At 49.4% G+C, this 17,279-nt stretch overlaps 1 protein-coding gene across 20 annotated transcripts in view; it reads right to left on the reverse strand.

Moving 5' to 3' along the window:
- Nucleotides 1-17,279, reverse strand: part of MCF2L (MCF.2 cell line derived transforming sequence like) — a 169,536-nt gene that overhangs the window by 76,108 nt on the left and 76,149 nt on the right. The window contains exon 1 of one of the 20 annotated variants that reach the window (XM_074329545.2): nucleotides 15,349-15,401. The exons of 16 other annotated variants lie outside the window; for them this stretch is intronic. Coding sequence is in view for 2 of the 4 variants with exons in the window: in XM_074329538.2 (XP_074185639.2) it covers nucleotides 227-299 (73 nt within the window). In the remaining 2 variants the exon portion in view is untranslated. Of the gene's footprint in view, nucleotides 1-226; nucleotides 539-15,348; nucleotides 15,402-17,279 lie in introns of those variants that run through there. 3 more of the 20 variants (XM_019746591.3, XM_074329538.2, XM_019746584.3) reach the window with 3 other exon arrangements.

Raw genomic sequence — 17,279 nt, forward strand, 5'->3', positions numbered from 1 at the left:
GTGGCCACAGCCCCAAACCAGCGCCCCGTCAGACACGCCCCCACCCCTTCTACCTCCACAGGCACCACTCCTGCCTGGATACCTCTTACAAGGCCAGACAGAGCCCTGATCCTCTCTGTAGCTTGTTACGTGGGTGACATGCAAAGCCATCCCCAGAAGGTCCCCCAGCCTCTCTCTCTGAGCACTATCAATTCGCAGTGAGCGCCAAAGCGCAGGCCAGACGCACCTGTGCTGGTCTTCAGGAGGAGCCACAGCCCGGAGATGTCCTGCGACAGCAAGGAGATGAGGCTTAAGGTCATGCTGTCGCCCGCCAACGCGCTGGCGTCAGGAGGCGGCGACCTGCCTCCCGGAACGCCCGTCCTGGGCGCACAAAGGAAGGCTGCAAGGCTCCATCTTTGGGCTGGCCACCCGCCCCGCAGAGGAGACTTGGACCCCTGGGGCTCTGCAGGGCCGTCTTCCCAGCCTGCTCCCCCAGGGCCTCGGGTTTGCTGTCCCTGAAGCAGGAGCTCTGCACGGCCGGCTGGCTGGCAGCTCACTGATTCTGCCAGAGGACGGTTAACTGTTGAGACCCCAGCAGAGCTTTGGCTGCTGCAGCAGCAGCTTGAGCCCTGAGTCGCCCGTCCAGACCCTCCCTGCAGGAGCCCCGCGCTTAGCTGCTGTCAGTCCACTAAGCCTGGCAAGGACCAAGGGGCAGGGTCTGGACCTTCTGGCCCCAAGACACCTCACTGGGGATGGAGACGCTGGAGATGAGCTGGAGAGCAGTGCGCTTAGGTGGCTGTGTGATGCTGCTCTTCCATGTCCGTCTGTCTGTGAGTGCCTTTGAAAGCTGTGTGCATGCACACATATCCATGAGTGCCAGCAGATCCTCAGCAGCCCTGACCACAGAGCCACCCTGCCCCGCGGGGGGCTAAGAACAGAGAAGATGTAATAAGGGGGGACCCTGCCATGGGTGGGGATCCCTGCGGAGCTCATTAAAGTACAGGTTTTGATTCTGTGGGAGGGATGGCACAGAGATTCTAACAAGCTCCCAGATGACACTAGCCTACAGAACCTGAGGGGCTAAGGGGTCCGGTGCTTGACTCCAGTGCTGGAGCCAACACACCTGGAGAGGACGGTCCTTTAAGCTCGACCAGGGATTGGTTTTGGCTTACGCATAAGGGCGGACACTGAGCAGAAGTGTTTGTATGCATTGCAGGTGTTGTTCCTACATCTGCCATCGGCATATAATGTTGTATACTCTTTCCTCCCTGCCTGGGCCCTGGGCAGAGACGCAAATGGAGTCCATCGAGTGGTGCACGCTCACGCTATTGGGGGCGCTTGTCACTGCAGCGGCAGCTGATATACACCCCAATCCCCACCTCCCCTCTTCATTCCTGTCACGTGGCTCTGGTTCTGACCTGGTCTTTGCTAGGTAATTACAATTGTTTTCTTTCTAATGGCTCCTCTTCAGCCTCCCGCCCCTAACGTTGGCAGATGTATTTTGCAATCACAGCTCTTACAGTTGCCTCAGGGATTGGGAACCTCTGGACATTCAAGCAGATCAGGGTGCAAGCCCTTAGGGTGGGAGGCAAGGCCCTTCACAGCTCCGCTTCTCCTTTGCAGCTTTTGCCTGCATTATCCTACCCTCCAGGTCCCCCAGCTCTTAGCACAGGTAGGTCCCTGTCAGGCTGAGCACAACCTTCTCCTGAAAACTGCTCAGGGATGGCCCACAGAGACCACGACAGCCCACATCCAACTCTGCCCTTTTGCTCGGTGGTCCTGGTGAGCCTTGTACCCATGGCACTGGGCAGGACTCCCAGTGCCAAGGGACCTCGAGCATGTAGCATGGTGGTAGCACCCTTGGCATGAGTCACGGACAGCCAAAGAAGATGACTGCTCTGAGAAAGATGTTATCAGACCCAAAGCTCTTTTACCAGAAGGGAAAAGGGACCTCACTTTTAAACACAAGGACAAGAGGTACCACGTGACAGAGGAAGGGCTATGGTTACATCCACTTAACCATACGTCTGATTCCTCCCCGATGTCCCCAACTCTGTCCCACTGTGGTCTGTCTGTGGGTCAGACCTCGTGTCCCCTGGCACACAGCAGACGCCCAAGTTGCATCAAGCCGCAGGATACGTTATGAGGAAGGTGATGGCAGCCGCAATGCTCACTCTCATTTAGACCAGAGGCCATCTGCACCCACGAGGGGAGGTCAGCCGATCTGTGTGCCACTATGCCTGCTCCTTGTGGAGGAAAACTCACTTGCACCGAGTCTGTGAAGCATTGCCAAGGTCCGGCTTAGTGCTCTTGGGGGGCTCTTCTGGTGGACAATCCAAGAGCACATCAAGCCTAGGCCAGAAAGCGGAGTCACACATGCTCCTGGGAAAGCCATGGGCTTGGGGCCTGGCCTCACCTGTTCTGGCTGTCCTTTCTTTCGCCTGTTCTAGAACGACTCCCTTGGAACACAGTAAGGTCTAGTCCTCCCAGCAGCTCCTGACTGCTGGTGAGCCTTTCTAACACAAGGGCTTGCTTAGCTGGAAAGAAATGATAGACAGTGTACTTCACGCAGAATAAGGCTTGTTTATTTATTTGAGGGAATGCAGCAATTGGTCAAAATCTGTGGTGTGTAGCACACAGTCTCGGCAACACCATAGTTTACACACACACCGTGCAAAGGACTAGTACAAGTTGGCCCAGCCCAGAAACCTGCAGCCTGAGGTGTGTGGCCTCCCCCAGCTGCACCCTGACTTCCAGCCCAGCAGAGCTCAAATATTTACAGGAAAAATCGCATTAACCCTTCCTCGTACAGAGATGTAACAAAAGCTAAGATATCAGTCTCCTCATGGTCAAAATGGTGTCCCCTCAAACCTTAGAAAAATATTTGTATAACTTTAAAATAGGCTCTGGACCCTGAATTATGCAGAGAGCAGAACCACAACATGGCAGTGCTGCGTGCTCTCTACGCATTCTCTGCTGGGTGACAAAGTGGGAGGAGCCAGCCTTGATTCACAAGGTGCGCATGCCCTTATTTGCTAAGGCTTTTCCTCACCACCTGGCCTTGTTTCATCGTCATGGAAACCAGGTGAGGCAATGATCACTGCTCAGCAAAGCCTCCCACAGTAGGAGAAGCTGGCCATGCTGGCCGCTTAGTCTTACCCAGGCTGTGGGCCCAGATACTACATCTTCCTCCCGCTTCCCCACCCCCATGTCCTCCCATGTCCTCGAGGACCTTCTTCAGCTTCAAGATCGTCACAGCTCTGGTCCTTCCTACCCCCAGCTGCTTCCCCTTAGATAGTGATGCTCCTTGGGGTTCTGTCCTCAGTTCTCGTGTCCTGCTGGCCCCGTTCACTCAGGGGCGAATGAATTGTCGCTGCTCCCAAGATCAACCCCCTGTCATAGGATAAAAAGCAGCCTTTCTGGGGCAACATGCAGGTCTGCAGGCGCTAAGCAGAGTGGCTGTCCTTCCACTGGCCTCGATCCTCCCCAGCTCCATCTCCCTATTTCCAGATGAGCTCCAGACGTGGAGCATGGCAGTTACCCCTAAGAGAGGTGTGTTGGTGCCTCTCCATCCTTGGGCCATGTGCCACCATGACATGAGGGACCCAAAGGAAGGGTGGGCGGCCATCACAGAGAGGGCTTGGTGGGGCAGTGCATCCCCAGGGGCAAGGTCTCAGCCCACGCAAGCACCTCAGTTCCACGTACTAATTGAGTAACTCGGCAAACCATATAGTCCAATTTAAACGAATGCTCACTGAAGAATCAAGTGGCCTAAGAGAAGACAAGATGGACTAATACAGCAAGCACAAACGAACAAAAGGTAATGGGCAGTCCGGTCGAATCTGGCAAGACTGTGCCCTAAACAATAAAAGTTGTCCAGGACAGTGGGTTTAATCCTAAGTGAAAGAGCAATTGCACTTTCCATTGAAAGCATCTTCCCAAATAGATAATATTAGCTGTGCCATTTATAAAAACGCATGCACGTGTTTTTTTTAAAAAAAAGAAAACTTCATTGAATAGTTGAGTGAGTTTTGAACCCAATAAACATAAACCCATTAAAACACAAAAACTTAACACCTCCTACTTTGCAAAAAAAAAAACAGATTAGCATTAAGAAAGATATACATTTCCTTGACATCAGGGAAAAGGGAAACTCACTAGCTGAATTTCTACATAATCTGCATAATTGCTAAAGGAAACTGAAAACTAAGAATCAAGGTAGAGAACCCAACCCATGGTACCTGCTCCCGTTTCAGCCATGATGGCTATGAAAACAATTTCATTAGAACTGAAACACGTTAAATGTAGAATCTGGCTTTGATTCATCGTATCAGATGTGGAAAAACTATGAATTTTTTTGAATCATACGACTCGCACTTAAAACATATTTTTGTCATGAGGGTAAAAATGTTTTTCCGTATTATTAATTGAAAAGCATTATTATTTAACCTCTTATCATTTAAACATCTTGGCTCTTTGTGTGTACAGTTGCCCCTTGAACAACATAACATGGGTTTGAACTGCTCAGGTCCACTTACAAGCAGATTTTTAAAAATAAATATGTGTAGTACTGTAAATGTATTCTCTCATCTTTATGATTTTCTTAATAACACTTTTTTCTCTAGCTTACTTTATTGTAAGAACACAGTATATAATACATATGATATACAAAATATGTCTTAATTGACTATGTTATCAGTAAAGCTTCTGGTCAACAGTAGGCTATTGGTAGTTAAGTTTTTGGGGAGTCAGAAGTTATATTTGGATTTTCGACTGCTTGGGGGGCTGAGGTTAGTACTTCTAATCCCGTGTTGTTCGAAAGTCAACTGTATTTCACAGTTAGCAGAGTAGTATTTGCACGTAATTTATAAGTCGTCATGCATGGATGGGATGTACACAGATAAGTTTTCCTGATAGAAACACATAGTCCCCAGATGTACAGACCAGCCCACATTCTCCTGTGCGCGCTTTCTCTGGCCTCTGCCTCTCCGTGCACTTTGCCTGGTGAGTGAGAGCCCACCAGCAGGGCACCACAGTGGTTACAGACCCCGAGGCTGGGCCTAGACCAACCTGCCTTTCTGAGAGGACCATCATGTCTTCTTTTTCTTGAAGAGGATTCAGGAATGGAAGCCAGGTCAAACCACAAACAGTCTTGTAGCACTGAGCGTTCTGTCTCCTCACTTTGCAGACTTAGTCCCCCATCCCTCGGAACCCCCATCCCCCCGCAGGTCCCTCCTGGCTTGAGGGTCTGCCTGGGCCCTGGGCTCCATGAAGCTCTTTCTTCTGGATTCCTTTACCTGCCCCCTGAGGTTTTTTGTTGTTTTTTTGTTTTGGGTTTGAAGTCTGGACCACAGTCTCCTGTAACGGCGGGTAGGGGTCTACCTGCCCTCCCATGTGCTCCAAACACATTGGCCCTCAACACCTGTTGACAGGCTCTGGACTCATGGAGGGGTTGTCACACCAAAGGCTAACATGGCTCTTCCTCATCCTCAAACCCAAGACAACTTATGCCCTCTTGGCCTCGAGTTTACAGTGAGCCTGAGAAGAAGGGAGCGTGGGCTTGCGGACCTGAAGCCCTCTCTTGTCCCATCAGAAATTCATGACAGGCCACCACAGCGGCTGTGTGCCTGGTTACATGGACAAGTTGCTGCTGTGGTCAGAGCCAGGACTGCAGTTGCCACCTCCTCTGCCCCCTGGGTTTCCCCTGTGTGCTTCCCCCTCTGCCAGAATTTCCAGACCATGCACGGCCTTGCTTCCTCTGAGCACGCACATCTTGGAGTCACAGACTTCCCGCGACACTGGGATCACAGACGGCTGCCTGGGGCCGTGCACTGGGATACGGAGCTCCATTGGACTTTTGTCTGTGGAGGCTAAGTGGCCAAAGGCACTGGGGAAGGTCTGAGCATCTTTTGTGCGAAGGGCTAATTTCTGTTTGGTTTCCACATCACTTACCATTATGGGTAGCCCAAGACAGGGACACCTGAAATCGACTGTCCCAGTCACATTATCCGCACAGCAGCAAAGACACATCCATCCACCCGCCTGGCACTGGCTGTGGCAGTGCAGAGTCTTGGTCACAGCACCAGGGCCAGGCAGAGCCCATGCTGGGCCATGCCCCCTCCCGAGGGCAGGCTTGTTCTCTGCTATCTAACTTCGAACTGATTCTGGTAGCCTAGCAAGTCTGGTGAATAAAGGCACTGATCAGCCTCCAAGACAGTGCAAACCCAAACTCCCCATCAGGTCTCCAGACACCTCGTCCCCCAAAGGACCCGTCCCGGCCCCCTCACCCTCGCCCCAGCTCTAAGCTGCCCCATCCTCTTACTATCACTCAGTTTTGTGTTTTATTGTACTTTTGTGTCCTGTTTCTCCCTTATTTTATGCATTAAGGTTTCCCTTCTTAATCGCAATAGTGATTAATGCTTTGGGATTGGCTAGTGTGGGGACTCAAAGTGAGCTGTGGGAATTATGCCACTTACATTTATTTTCTGTTTAGTCCTTGCTTTTCTTTTTGCTTGCGTTTTTGTATTGTGAATAAAAAATGTGTATGGAGGTTATACTGGGGGTACACACTAACGTATTACTTGGGGGGTACAGAAACATGAGGACTGAAAGATGGCCAGAGCGCGGCGGTTAGGCCCGGTATAAGCCAGTGAATACCTGACAACTTGGATGGAACTCAACACGAGGGGCCCAGGACCCCCTCCCACAGGTCCCAGAGCAGAAGCGTCACCCACAGGGGCTGTGAGCAGGGCCTCGGCGGCCCCGTCTGGGGGCCAAACAGAGCCAAACAGGAAGACTCTCTTTTGCCTGACTGGAAAAACAGACACACGAGCTCCAGATATCACCTCTGAACAATGAGCTTCGCTCTCCTTCCGGGCAGGGCCGGGCACCCAAGTGTTTATCGGAACCGACCCATCATTCCCCACCTCCCGGGCAGCAGGAACAACTGCTCCATTTGTTCCACACAGCTGCGACCTAGATGGAAAGGACCTGGGCAGGGAGCAGCGTTCTCCTCCTCCTAGATCAACAACTTCATGTCACAAACCCAACAAATCCAGGTGTGTGCTGTGGGGTTGCAGACAGCAAACACAGCTGGAGCCTTAGGTTAAATAAAATGCCACCATAGCCGGATTTAGGAGGGTATAGAGCAGTATCATTTGCTTTTCTGCGCTGGACCACCGTGATTTTGGTCTCAGGCCCCACGGAGACTCTCAATAGAAATTCTGGATTCTAAATCTACCACTAAGCTGTCTCAGTGTCCTCAACAGAGAGGAGTGGAGCAAGATGACCTCACACTCCAGGGCTCATACTTGTTGCTCCATTCACAGAAGTGGTAGGACTTTGGCCATTTGACACAGAGAAAGGTGGCCCCAGGGCTGGACCCTTGCAGGGGCCCCAGCCCACACCTGAGACATAGAGGTGGGGACTAGCCTGAGCCAGGGTGCCAGGTGTGTCTGAAGGTCTAAGCAGGAGTTTCGTGGGGGTGGTGGGAGAGGGAGGACCAGCTCAGACTGCAGGCAGGAGGCTCGCCCATGCAAGCCGACAGGCGGAAACACGGACAGCCCTGAGCGTGCAGGTGGGTGGGTGCCGCCAGGTGTCGGTGCTCGGGAGACCTGAAGGGAGGGGGGAACCAGATCTAGGTGCTGGGCTCAACAAGAAACCTGTGCCCAAGGGCCCACTGGATCCACATCTAGAAAGAGTTCGGGGACACCGGGACAACAGAGGGAGGGGACGGGTGTGGCATTGGGAAGACCCCTTAGGAGGGACATCATGCTCTCATCTAAAGCTATTTTCCAAAATGAGTTTCATATCACGGAAACAAGGGGAAATTGTAGTACAGCAGTGTCTGGTCCACGCACAGCTCTGCTGCACACACAAAGCCCAGCAGGAAGCAGCTCAGGGTCATCAGTTATGATCCAGGGCTGGTTGCATTGTGGGTACTTTGGAAAACTCCATCTTTATTTTTACAACTCTCCAAAGCAGACGTGTTATTTTTGAACATCATTTACCTTTGTGTTACAGCATCTACCGTGTTTTCCCGAAAATAAGACCTAACCCGACAATCAGCTCTAATGCGTCTTTTGGAGCAAAAATTAATATAAGACCTGGTCTTATATTATATTATGTTAGATAAGACCGGCTCTTATATTATAGTAAAATAAGACCGGGTCTTATATTAAGTTTTGCTCTAAAAGATGCATTAGAGCTGATTGTCAGGCTAGGTCTTATTTTCGGGGACACAGGTTAACTAAAAGGTGCTGAGAGGCTCGGTAAACTTGAGGATTCAAGAGACATCTGATTACATTGGGAAAGGAGGGAGGCATGACCCTGCAAGGAAAATGGGAGATTCCGTGGGAAAAGCATGGGAGCTCGATATAGCTAAGATCAACCCAGAGCCATGTGAGGACAGAAGAAAGCCTATACGGTGTGGCCGGATTTGGGGCTGTCTGAGATGCACTTGAGGGAATGTTCCGGTATTGCCTTGTTCGTGTGAGGTGTGCCCAGGTTTGAAGGGGCTGTGGGCCATGCCTGTGCTGCCTCAGAATCGCCAGCCCTGCATGTCCAACATCAGCACATGCTGCTCCCCATCCATCTCGGGTGACACAGAGAGGGTGTTCTCACCCTCTGATTCCCCCTCCCCCCCACCCCCACAACCCTAGGAGGAAGTGAATTGGGCTAGGATCTGAGCCAAGATGCCTCATGCCAGCTGGCAATGGGGTCGGAATCTGCTTGCCCCCTCTCAGCTGCCTGCTGCTATCCCTCCTCAAGTCACCAGGTGAAGAAACAACTTGGCCCCAAGGGGGGGGCTGCTGGCATCTGGTAGCAGCCCCAAAGTGACTGAGACAGAACAAAGCTAAAAGTACTAGTGGGCAAAATCTAGACCAAACAGGTGACCCAAGTTTGGAAATATGACAAGAGTCATGATTGCAGTGCTGGTGGTTTTGGAGCCCTGGCTGCAAAGGGCTCTGTCTTAAGCTTTCCGTGTCATTTTTCCTTCATTCCTTTAAGCACGCGCTCAATAGGCAGTGGTTTACCAGCACTGCCTGGAGCTGAGAGCCAAGTGCCTGGGTTGAATCCTAGCTGTGCACCTCAGTGAGCTCATCCGCAAAGTGGGGTGATGGTGCCCACTCACAGGGTTATGAGGATACAATAAACCTGGGCTTGGGGCACAGTGCTGGAGACCCAGGTGAGCAACCGAATAAAGCTACGTGCTGTTGAGGATGAGAAGAGCTGATACAGAGAAAAGCTCCATATATGTCAGATGATGTTATGTGAAATGGAGAGAAATGATGAGACCAGAAAAGCTGACCAAGAGTGAGGGACTGGGGAGTGTGTGTGTGTGGGGGGGGGACGGGCAAAGGGCAGGGAGCATCCCTGAGAACTGATCTTGGGCAAACACCTGAGGGTCTCAGCAGCTCTACAAGAAATGTGGCATCATTCCATTTTATAGATGATAACACTGAGCCCCTTGCTTCAGCTCACAGTGAGGAAGGGGCCGAGCCAGGATCTGAACCCAGCAGGCTCTGGAGCAACTTCCAAGGCACACCTGGCTCCATGCCAGTAGACCTGGGTCATGTGGGCTCTGACAGGCTACCTGCAGCCTCTTCTGGGCTGCATGCAGGGGGAGGGGGCACCAGACCTCAGGCCCCTGATGGAGGCGATCTCAAGGAGAGGGTTGGCACCTCAGAGAATATTCTATGTTTACGGCATGACTTTCTCCTGAGATGACAGGCACCGCAGTGGGTCTCACCAAAGGACTTGACCAGCAGGGCTGTGGGGTCCACTGGTCACTGAACAGGGCCTTACTCACGCCCCTAGCCAGCAGGATGAGACAAGTGGGGCTGCCATAGGTGAATTAAAATATTTTTGAAAAATGTCTCTGCCCCTCCGATGCTTTTACAAGTACAGCTTAGAGACTCACATTGAGAACCCCACCTTGGACCTCCTAGGCAAGACCCAGAGGCTTCGCTTATCTGTAACACTGCTGCTGCCCCACAAACCCTTCCAGTTCAGAAATGCACTTGATTCTCATTGTCCACACCTGGAACGCTAGTGTGCTTCATTTATCAGGGGGGAAAAAAGGTGGTGGAGAGCTGAGTATGCTCATCAGAAACAAGGTGCAGAGTTCTAAGGATACATCTCAATGCCAGGCCTGGTGATCGGTCTTTTCCTGTACCCCACTGGGGGCCACCAGGGCCCCAGACAGAGATTCCCCGATTTCAAAGATTCCCTCTAGACTCTCTAGAATCCCTGCAGTTGAGTCTATTCTGGGTCAGGATTCTTGTTTTGCCCTACCCTGCCACCCCAGTCTATATTTCCTCTTTCTCTCTCCGTACTGCACTCCTCTGGTCAACCATACACTGTATTTTCCTTCACAGACCTGATTCAACCCTTTAAAGACCATCCTAGTCTTGGCCCCAGACTTCTTTGTCCATATTATTTATTGTTGTAACCAGGCCAGCTTATCTTTCCTGGGAGTTGAAGCTTGCTTTCCCTTATCAGCGGTGACAGAACATGCTGGATAACTAGCAAGTACTAAGAGCAAGTACTGTTCCGACACTTAAGTACATAGAGTGGGGAATCTCGATCACCACGCTCGAGGTCCAGGAGACTGTCCCCACGAAAGGCATCTCATGCCCCATCCTGGGCGTGGACGGCCCGACCATAAACCCCGGCGAGGAAGTGACTCCACTTCTAGGACTGAAGGGATTCTAAGGAACCATCACCTCTAGAACATCCAGGAAAGGTTTCTTCAAGTTGGTTAATCACCTTGGAAAGATCTTTTATTCCAGCAAGTTTCAAAGGCTCTGCTTTTGCTTTCAGATACATGTGAGATGTGCAGATGTAGAGGCAGTTCAGGGCAGGGCTGGCCATCGGCCTCTAGGAAGTCAAAGGTTCCCGTGGTTTCCCAAGGCAGGTGATGGACAGACTGAAAACAGGCGACAAGGTAGTAGCTTCCAAATGGTCAGTCTGTCGTCTTTTTTTAAATCAAGCTTTTACTTAGAGATAACTGTGGACTCACACGTGATTGTGGGAAATGAGCAGTGAGATCCTGGGGACTGACTGTCCTTGGTGGCAACAGCTTCAAAACACAAACGTGTTGTCCTTTTATGACCAGCCCTTCGTCCCTCCAACCCCCACCACTTCCTTTGCCTTTTAAGTGAACTTGTGTTTATTTTGTTGCTGTTGTATTTTATGTGTAGTTTTATGTCAAAGGGAAAATCACTAGTCAAGCAAGCTGCTGGGCTCTCCAGCGTTCTCCACTGTCCTTATTCACCTTCAGCTCCAAAGAAGGTAAATACCGTATTCAGCCAAACAAACACATCTTTTGGATTGAAGCAACTTCCAATGCATTTGTAATGTCACCCGTGAGGCTGACCTTGTACCTGTCCAGACTTACATTCCAGCTCTCACAGACATTGCGGGTTCCAAAATGGGTCCTATCACCTAATATCCTCCTCTGATATCTGTCTCAGTCATGGCACCACCGCCCAAGCCAGATGTCTGGGAACCATCCTTGATGCTCTCCCTCCCTTCCCCTACAAAGCATTACCAAGCTCTGTCCTCACCCCCTAAAGTCTCTCCAGTCACTCCCTACCCTTCTCCTGCCACGGTAGTTCAGAACCTCATTATCTGTGACCTGGATTGTTCCAGCAGGTTCTAAGTAACTGCTTCCCCACCTCTCGTCTCTCCCCACCTCCACACTATTTCGACATTTCCTTGCCAAAAGAGAAGCTTCATTTGATATCTCCGCTGAAAGCCCTCAGGTCTCTGGTTAAAAGTCAACTTCCGGGACCAAAATCCCCCACCTGCGTATCTAGCTACTGGCACAGCCACTTGGAACCACGCCATTGTTCGTATTAACACATATGTTCCTTTACCTGGGATGTTCCCAACCTGCTGTCTCTGGGTCACCCCTCCCATGTCATACTGGAACCAGCAGTGACCACAAGCCGCTCCAGGACCAGGAGCTGCCCTGACCACTGACCTTTACGGGAGCTGAGCTCAGCCATGATGCTTCGTGCACGTAGGTGAAGCAGGAGCCCAGGCTGCCATGTGAGCGGTTTGGGATTTGCCCCGGGGCCCAAACCCGGTGCAGACAATGTGAAATAACCACCATTTGTTGGCAGAAAGCATTTTCTTTCAACTTGTTCAGAGGTCAAATATAATTTAAAACTCAGTGCTTTTAAAATCAGAACGTTTTAGATGTTATGCTGATTTATAATGAATATAGATGTCCTAATGCAGTAAAAAACAATTGATTAATGGAATGGCTGTGAAATGTTAAGGAGAGGGGTAAATAAAGTAAGTGCCATGTGCCCCCCACAAGCCCTGGCAAAAAACAAAAAACACAAAACACAAAAAACATAAGCCAGAACATTCTGTAAGAGTTTCATAAAGAAGGAGATGTGGCTGAGACAGTATCTTCCGCGTCACTATTCAGCTGGCTCAGTTAACTAATCAACACTTGCCTTCTTGCAGTTGTGCTTATTGCCAAAATCTACCCTCGGGGGACAAAGTCTCCACCATGAACAGAGGCCAAGAAAGAGCAGCTGGAGTGTGTCCCAAGGTGGCTCTATCTGACAGAAGTCTGACGGCCGTGTGCCCACCATCCTTGGGACAGAGCACTTAGGGCGTGTTCATACTTGGTCTGTATCACGCAACAACTCAGGTTAGGCACATTCCTAGGTACACTTGGTTTCTATTAGTAAAAAGGTAATACTTCCTTATAAAGAATTATTAATATTTTAAATACAATGAGAAGATGACTAAGGACTGTACAAAAAAAGGAACTTTTAACAAGAAATGGTACTCATGACCTGAAATCCCAAACACAGGCTGAGCACGGCGGAGTGGGCATGTGGCCGGGACCAGAACAAACCAAATCCTGACTTACAATAAGTTATTTCTGGTAACTTAAGACATGAGGAGGTCTCCTGACTCTGGAATTCCTAGCATCCCTCACAGGACATGGAGGGCAGTCTGCTGCAACTCCAGGTCTGATATGGCTGAAAGACTGGGCATGAAAAGCAAAAGTCTCATGAATGTTTTAGAACGTAAATTTCAATTGCATTCTAAACTGTAGTAGTTAGGACGACTTTTTCACCTAATCCATTTACAAAATCTGATAGTTTTTTGAATGCTTAACAACTTCTGATAAAATTTCCAACATGCTAATGAAATCATGCTTTAAAAATATTCTGGTTTTTTTCCTCCACAGAATGAGTAATGCCGGGAAAAAATGTTTGAAAGGTGATTGTGTCATCAGGAAAATACCCACCCCCCAAAAAAAGGGGAATTAGATGTGAACTCAAAATTAACTGAAGAGGAAGGCAGGGAGGCTAGTTTTCTTAGCAGCATTTTTAAGGAAGTTCCATGCAAACTCCCAGGCTCACTTTCAGATTTAGTTCAGACTGTGCTGCCTGGAGCAAACATACCTCCAACTCAGGTCTCTGCAAGAGAGCAGCACACCCCTCTCTGGGGTCAGCCATCGGGTGGGGTGGACCCAGGTGCCAGACCTTGTTGAGGGTCAGATGGCTGCCAGGGGTAGCTTCTCAGAGGGTTTCAAAAGCCCTGTTTCAGGTCAGGCGCTGTCCCATTGATTTCTCTCCCCAAACTTGATTAATATCCCAGACAGGTTCTCTTAGCTCAGTTGTTATCCATCCCAATTGTTCACAAACAACATAGATTGATTATTACAGTTTTCTCTCCAGCACCAAGCACAGCCCTGACATAGAGTAAGACACTCAGTACCTGCTTCTGAATGAATGAATGAATGAATGAACAAAAGCACTTCTTGGGTCCTTTAAATCTTTTGTTAATTCCTTTGTTCTTAGCTAAATACAGAAAATAGTTTACTTTTCTAAAAATTTTGTTCCTCTATATAAGTGATGGAGAGTACTCTGATCACCTCTTTCAGATAACCTTAGAAAATAAAGGTTTACCTGCAATAGTAGAAATATTTCACACGCATTTTGAATGAAACTGCAAATGGGGTATTGTCAGCCCACTGCTTCCCGCCTCATCTAGCCTGGCAGTGTATTTTTTTATATTTCTCGAGGCTCCATATGCAGAATGAGCATTTGTGTTGGTTTTATTTTAACACGTTCTTTACTTTCTCTTCTTGAAAAACCATTCTCCAGAGATGTAGAAAGAGTAGTTTTCCTGAACCCAACCTTTCTGATATTCTAAATATTAAATTTAGAATATAAATTTCACAACAGATTTTTAAATTAGTGTTGCCAACACATTTTAGAAATCCTAGTGGTCTTTCAACATAAGACAGTGATAAAGAAGGGTGTTGTCATTCGTGCTGTTTTCAGGATGGATAAGGTTTCCTACCAATCTGAACCATGATAAGATTGATAAATTAAAAGGAGAACATTACTGAATTATGAATCTCTTTGCATCTCACACAGAGCCTACAAGAAAGGACCCCAGACGTTGAGCTTTATCTCCTGCTCTATGTAGAACGTCCGATAAGGGTCTCCATGGAGACGGCTGCCAGTCAGTGTATACAGCTCTGCACACACATATGCAAAGCCATCAAGCATATTCAAAGCTATCCACACAGGGATGGCTGACACACACCTGTTACAGGCTCAAAGGAACAGATCCCAACTCCTGCTCCAAGACGCCAGATGCAAACATGTGGCCTTTCTTTCTTGTTCTTTCATTTTTTTTAGATACACATTTTTATAACAGTAGCACCGCACCCCAGAGGTACTAAACAACCTTTTCTTCTCACCATGTAACATCAGGGGGAAAAAAATATAGTAGATAAAGAATATAAAAAGTATCATGTGTCCTGGTCAGAATCAGCCATACCCACATAGCAAACAGTATATGTGCAGTCAGATGTTACTCATATTTTCTCTGGACCATAACAAACTAGGCAGTGCCAGTAAACAGTCACGGAGTGTCCGCTCAGCCTGGACACGAACCACACACACCTCCCTAAGAAGAAGCTTCCCACCCTCAATGCATTTTCCTGAAATTTTCTGCTAGACACAGACTCTTAATTCACAGCGATCCGCCTAGACCCAGCCCTGCTTAGCTTCTCTGAGGAACACAAACACAGTGCCAGCAGCCAGATTTCAACTAACTGTGGAAAGGGCTCACATTTGGGTGTATCCCACCCCCTACTCTTCAGCATCTCTCAGAAACCAGTTATTAGGACGATGACAACAACATAGCACTACTGGTGGCCATCCTGTTAGTGCTCCTTACACAGACGTCACACTTTCATCACACACTCACCGACACCTATATTCTTAATACGACCTCTATGGCATCACCTTAAACGGCCCATTTGAACAAGCACTTGCATTTGAGCAACACTCTGACTTCAGGCTCTGAGGCTCCTACCTGCTGCCGATGGAGGGTCCTCCTCCTGCCCTTCCAAGCGGAGCAGCTAAGCTCACTAAGATATGGGACTCAATCTGTGAGATTTCACAAGGTCATTTCACTTCCTTGTTTTGCGACTCTGACTCAATTTTAATTTACCAGTCAAGTATTTTTAGTCAAATGGGGAGAAAAGGGCACCCAGCTTGTGCCTCCTGGTCTTGTGGCAGCTGTTCTCTGTTGGAGTTCCCTGTCACGTGAACGGTAGTTCTGAGAGAACCAGAGGGGAATTTGGACATTAAATAAAAATAAAAGAAGAAAAAGATTGAGAATCAAAACAGAAAACTGTGTTGCCCAGTATTAACTTCATGCTGGGTGGGCTTGGGAGGACCCTAGTCTACGTCCTGGGGAGCCCATGACCCACCCTGGGGAGGCCGGAGCATCTGCCTGTTGGTGCAGGAGGGACAACATTCAGTTTAGGCAAAAGCACTTCTAGAAAGTGCTAGAAGAGACGGGCAGAGAGAGACTTCCTTCCAAGACTATCCAACCTGGACCAGATACATGTCAGAGCCCCTGGCCCCCCCCCCCCCAGACCACGTGAGCCCCTATGTTGGGCAGCACACTACTACACCCAGGGTCCTATTGGGAAGGGCAGGGGCTGTGGCCCAGAGAAATGGTTGGGTAAGAACAAATCCACCGAAGTGAGTTCACAGGTATCCAGACAACACCTGAGCACCTGTGCACCAGAACCAAAGGTAAGGCCATTGAAGAACTGTTCCTAACTCTGTGATCTTGAGTGTCTAAGACCACTATGGCCACAGTCCCGAATCCCACGGACAGGCTGTCCTTGGCTCTCGTTTGAGAGGATGAGAGAGCAAGTGAAGGGAGAACCTTTGAAAAGCCCTTTTCTAGTGGCCCCAGGCGGCGCCACAGCTTATTTTCTTACATTGACCACAAGCTCTTGCTGCCATTCATGGAGTCCCCCAGCATCTCTGAGAGGACCCACGAAGGCACGAGTGTGAGAGATGCAGGGCTCAGGGTCAGGGTGCAGGCATATCTGCTCCAGCTCTTGTCTCTGTGAAGCAGGGGAAACTTTTTGCAGGCCAGCGTAGCAGCGAGGGCCTGGGGCTGAAATGACAAAAAACTGGGGCTCAGCTGGCCTGGGGCTGAAATGACAAAAAACTGAGGCTAGCACTGGGCATACAGCCAGTGCTCAGACAGCAGTGGCATCTGTCTTTCAACAGGTGGTCCCGTGGGGTTGGGAGGAGCTGGCATCTTTGCTCTGATTTTCCCATGTACTCATCTCCCCTTATGTGGTTCTTTCCAAAAATGCTTTAGTACCAATGAAGTGTCCAAAAGATAACTGAAATGGTACATTTTCACAGCCCCCAAAAGTCCTTTCCATCTGTTCTTACATTTTAATGCACCTTTCAAATTCTCAGACTTTGCCTCTGAGAGGTGTGCTCAGTACAAAGTGCACACCCCGTGGAGACCAGAAGTGGGAGTCGGGGAGACCAGCCCCGCTCCAGGATAGAAGAGTGCATGGTGGTCCCCTCTAATGGGCTACATCCTCCAGCCCCCAACTAGCATTGGACCAACGCAGGAGAAACAGACACAACTCACTCCTCCAAGTGTTTCTATGGCGTATTTAAGGTTATTTTGTCCAACTGTGGGTTTAGCCCAATCACTGACTTCAGAACTTAATCTCCACAGAAGCTTCAATTTCCCTGAAGGGAAAAGCATGTTATTGTTTTACAAACAGATAAAGAGGCCGCCTCAGATCTCCTGGGCAGAGCCCAGGTTTCCACCCCTGCCCTGTGCTGAGGCCAAGCTCATTCCCCTTTCGAGGTTCTTCACCAGTGCGGGACCATAGGTTCCCGAGAATTCTCACCTGCCAGCGTTCCTCTCTGCTCTAGGCCAGCCATCCTGGCCCTCAATTTCTGCCCTCCCCTGGG

Source organism: Rhinolophus sinicus, chromosome 16 (assembly GCF_057876585.1).
Source record: "Rhinolophus sinicus isolate RSI-liver-muscle chromosome 16, RSI-T2T, whole genome shotgun sequence".
Taxonomy (NCBI): Eukaryota; Metazoa; Chordata; class Mammalia; order Chiroptera; family Rhinolophidae; genus Rhinolophus; species Rhinolophus sinicus.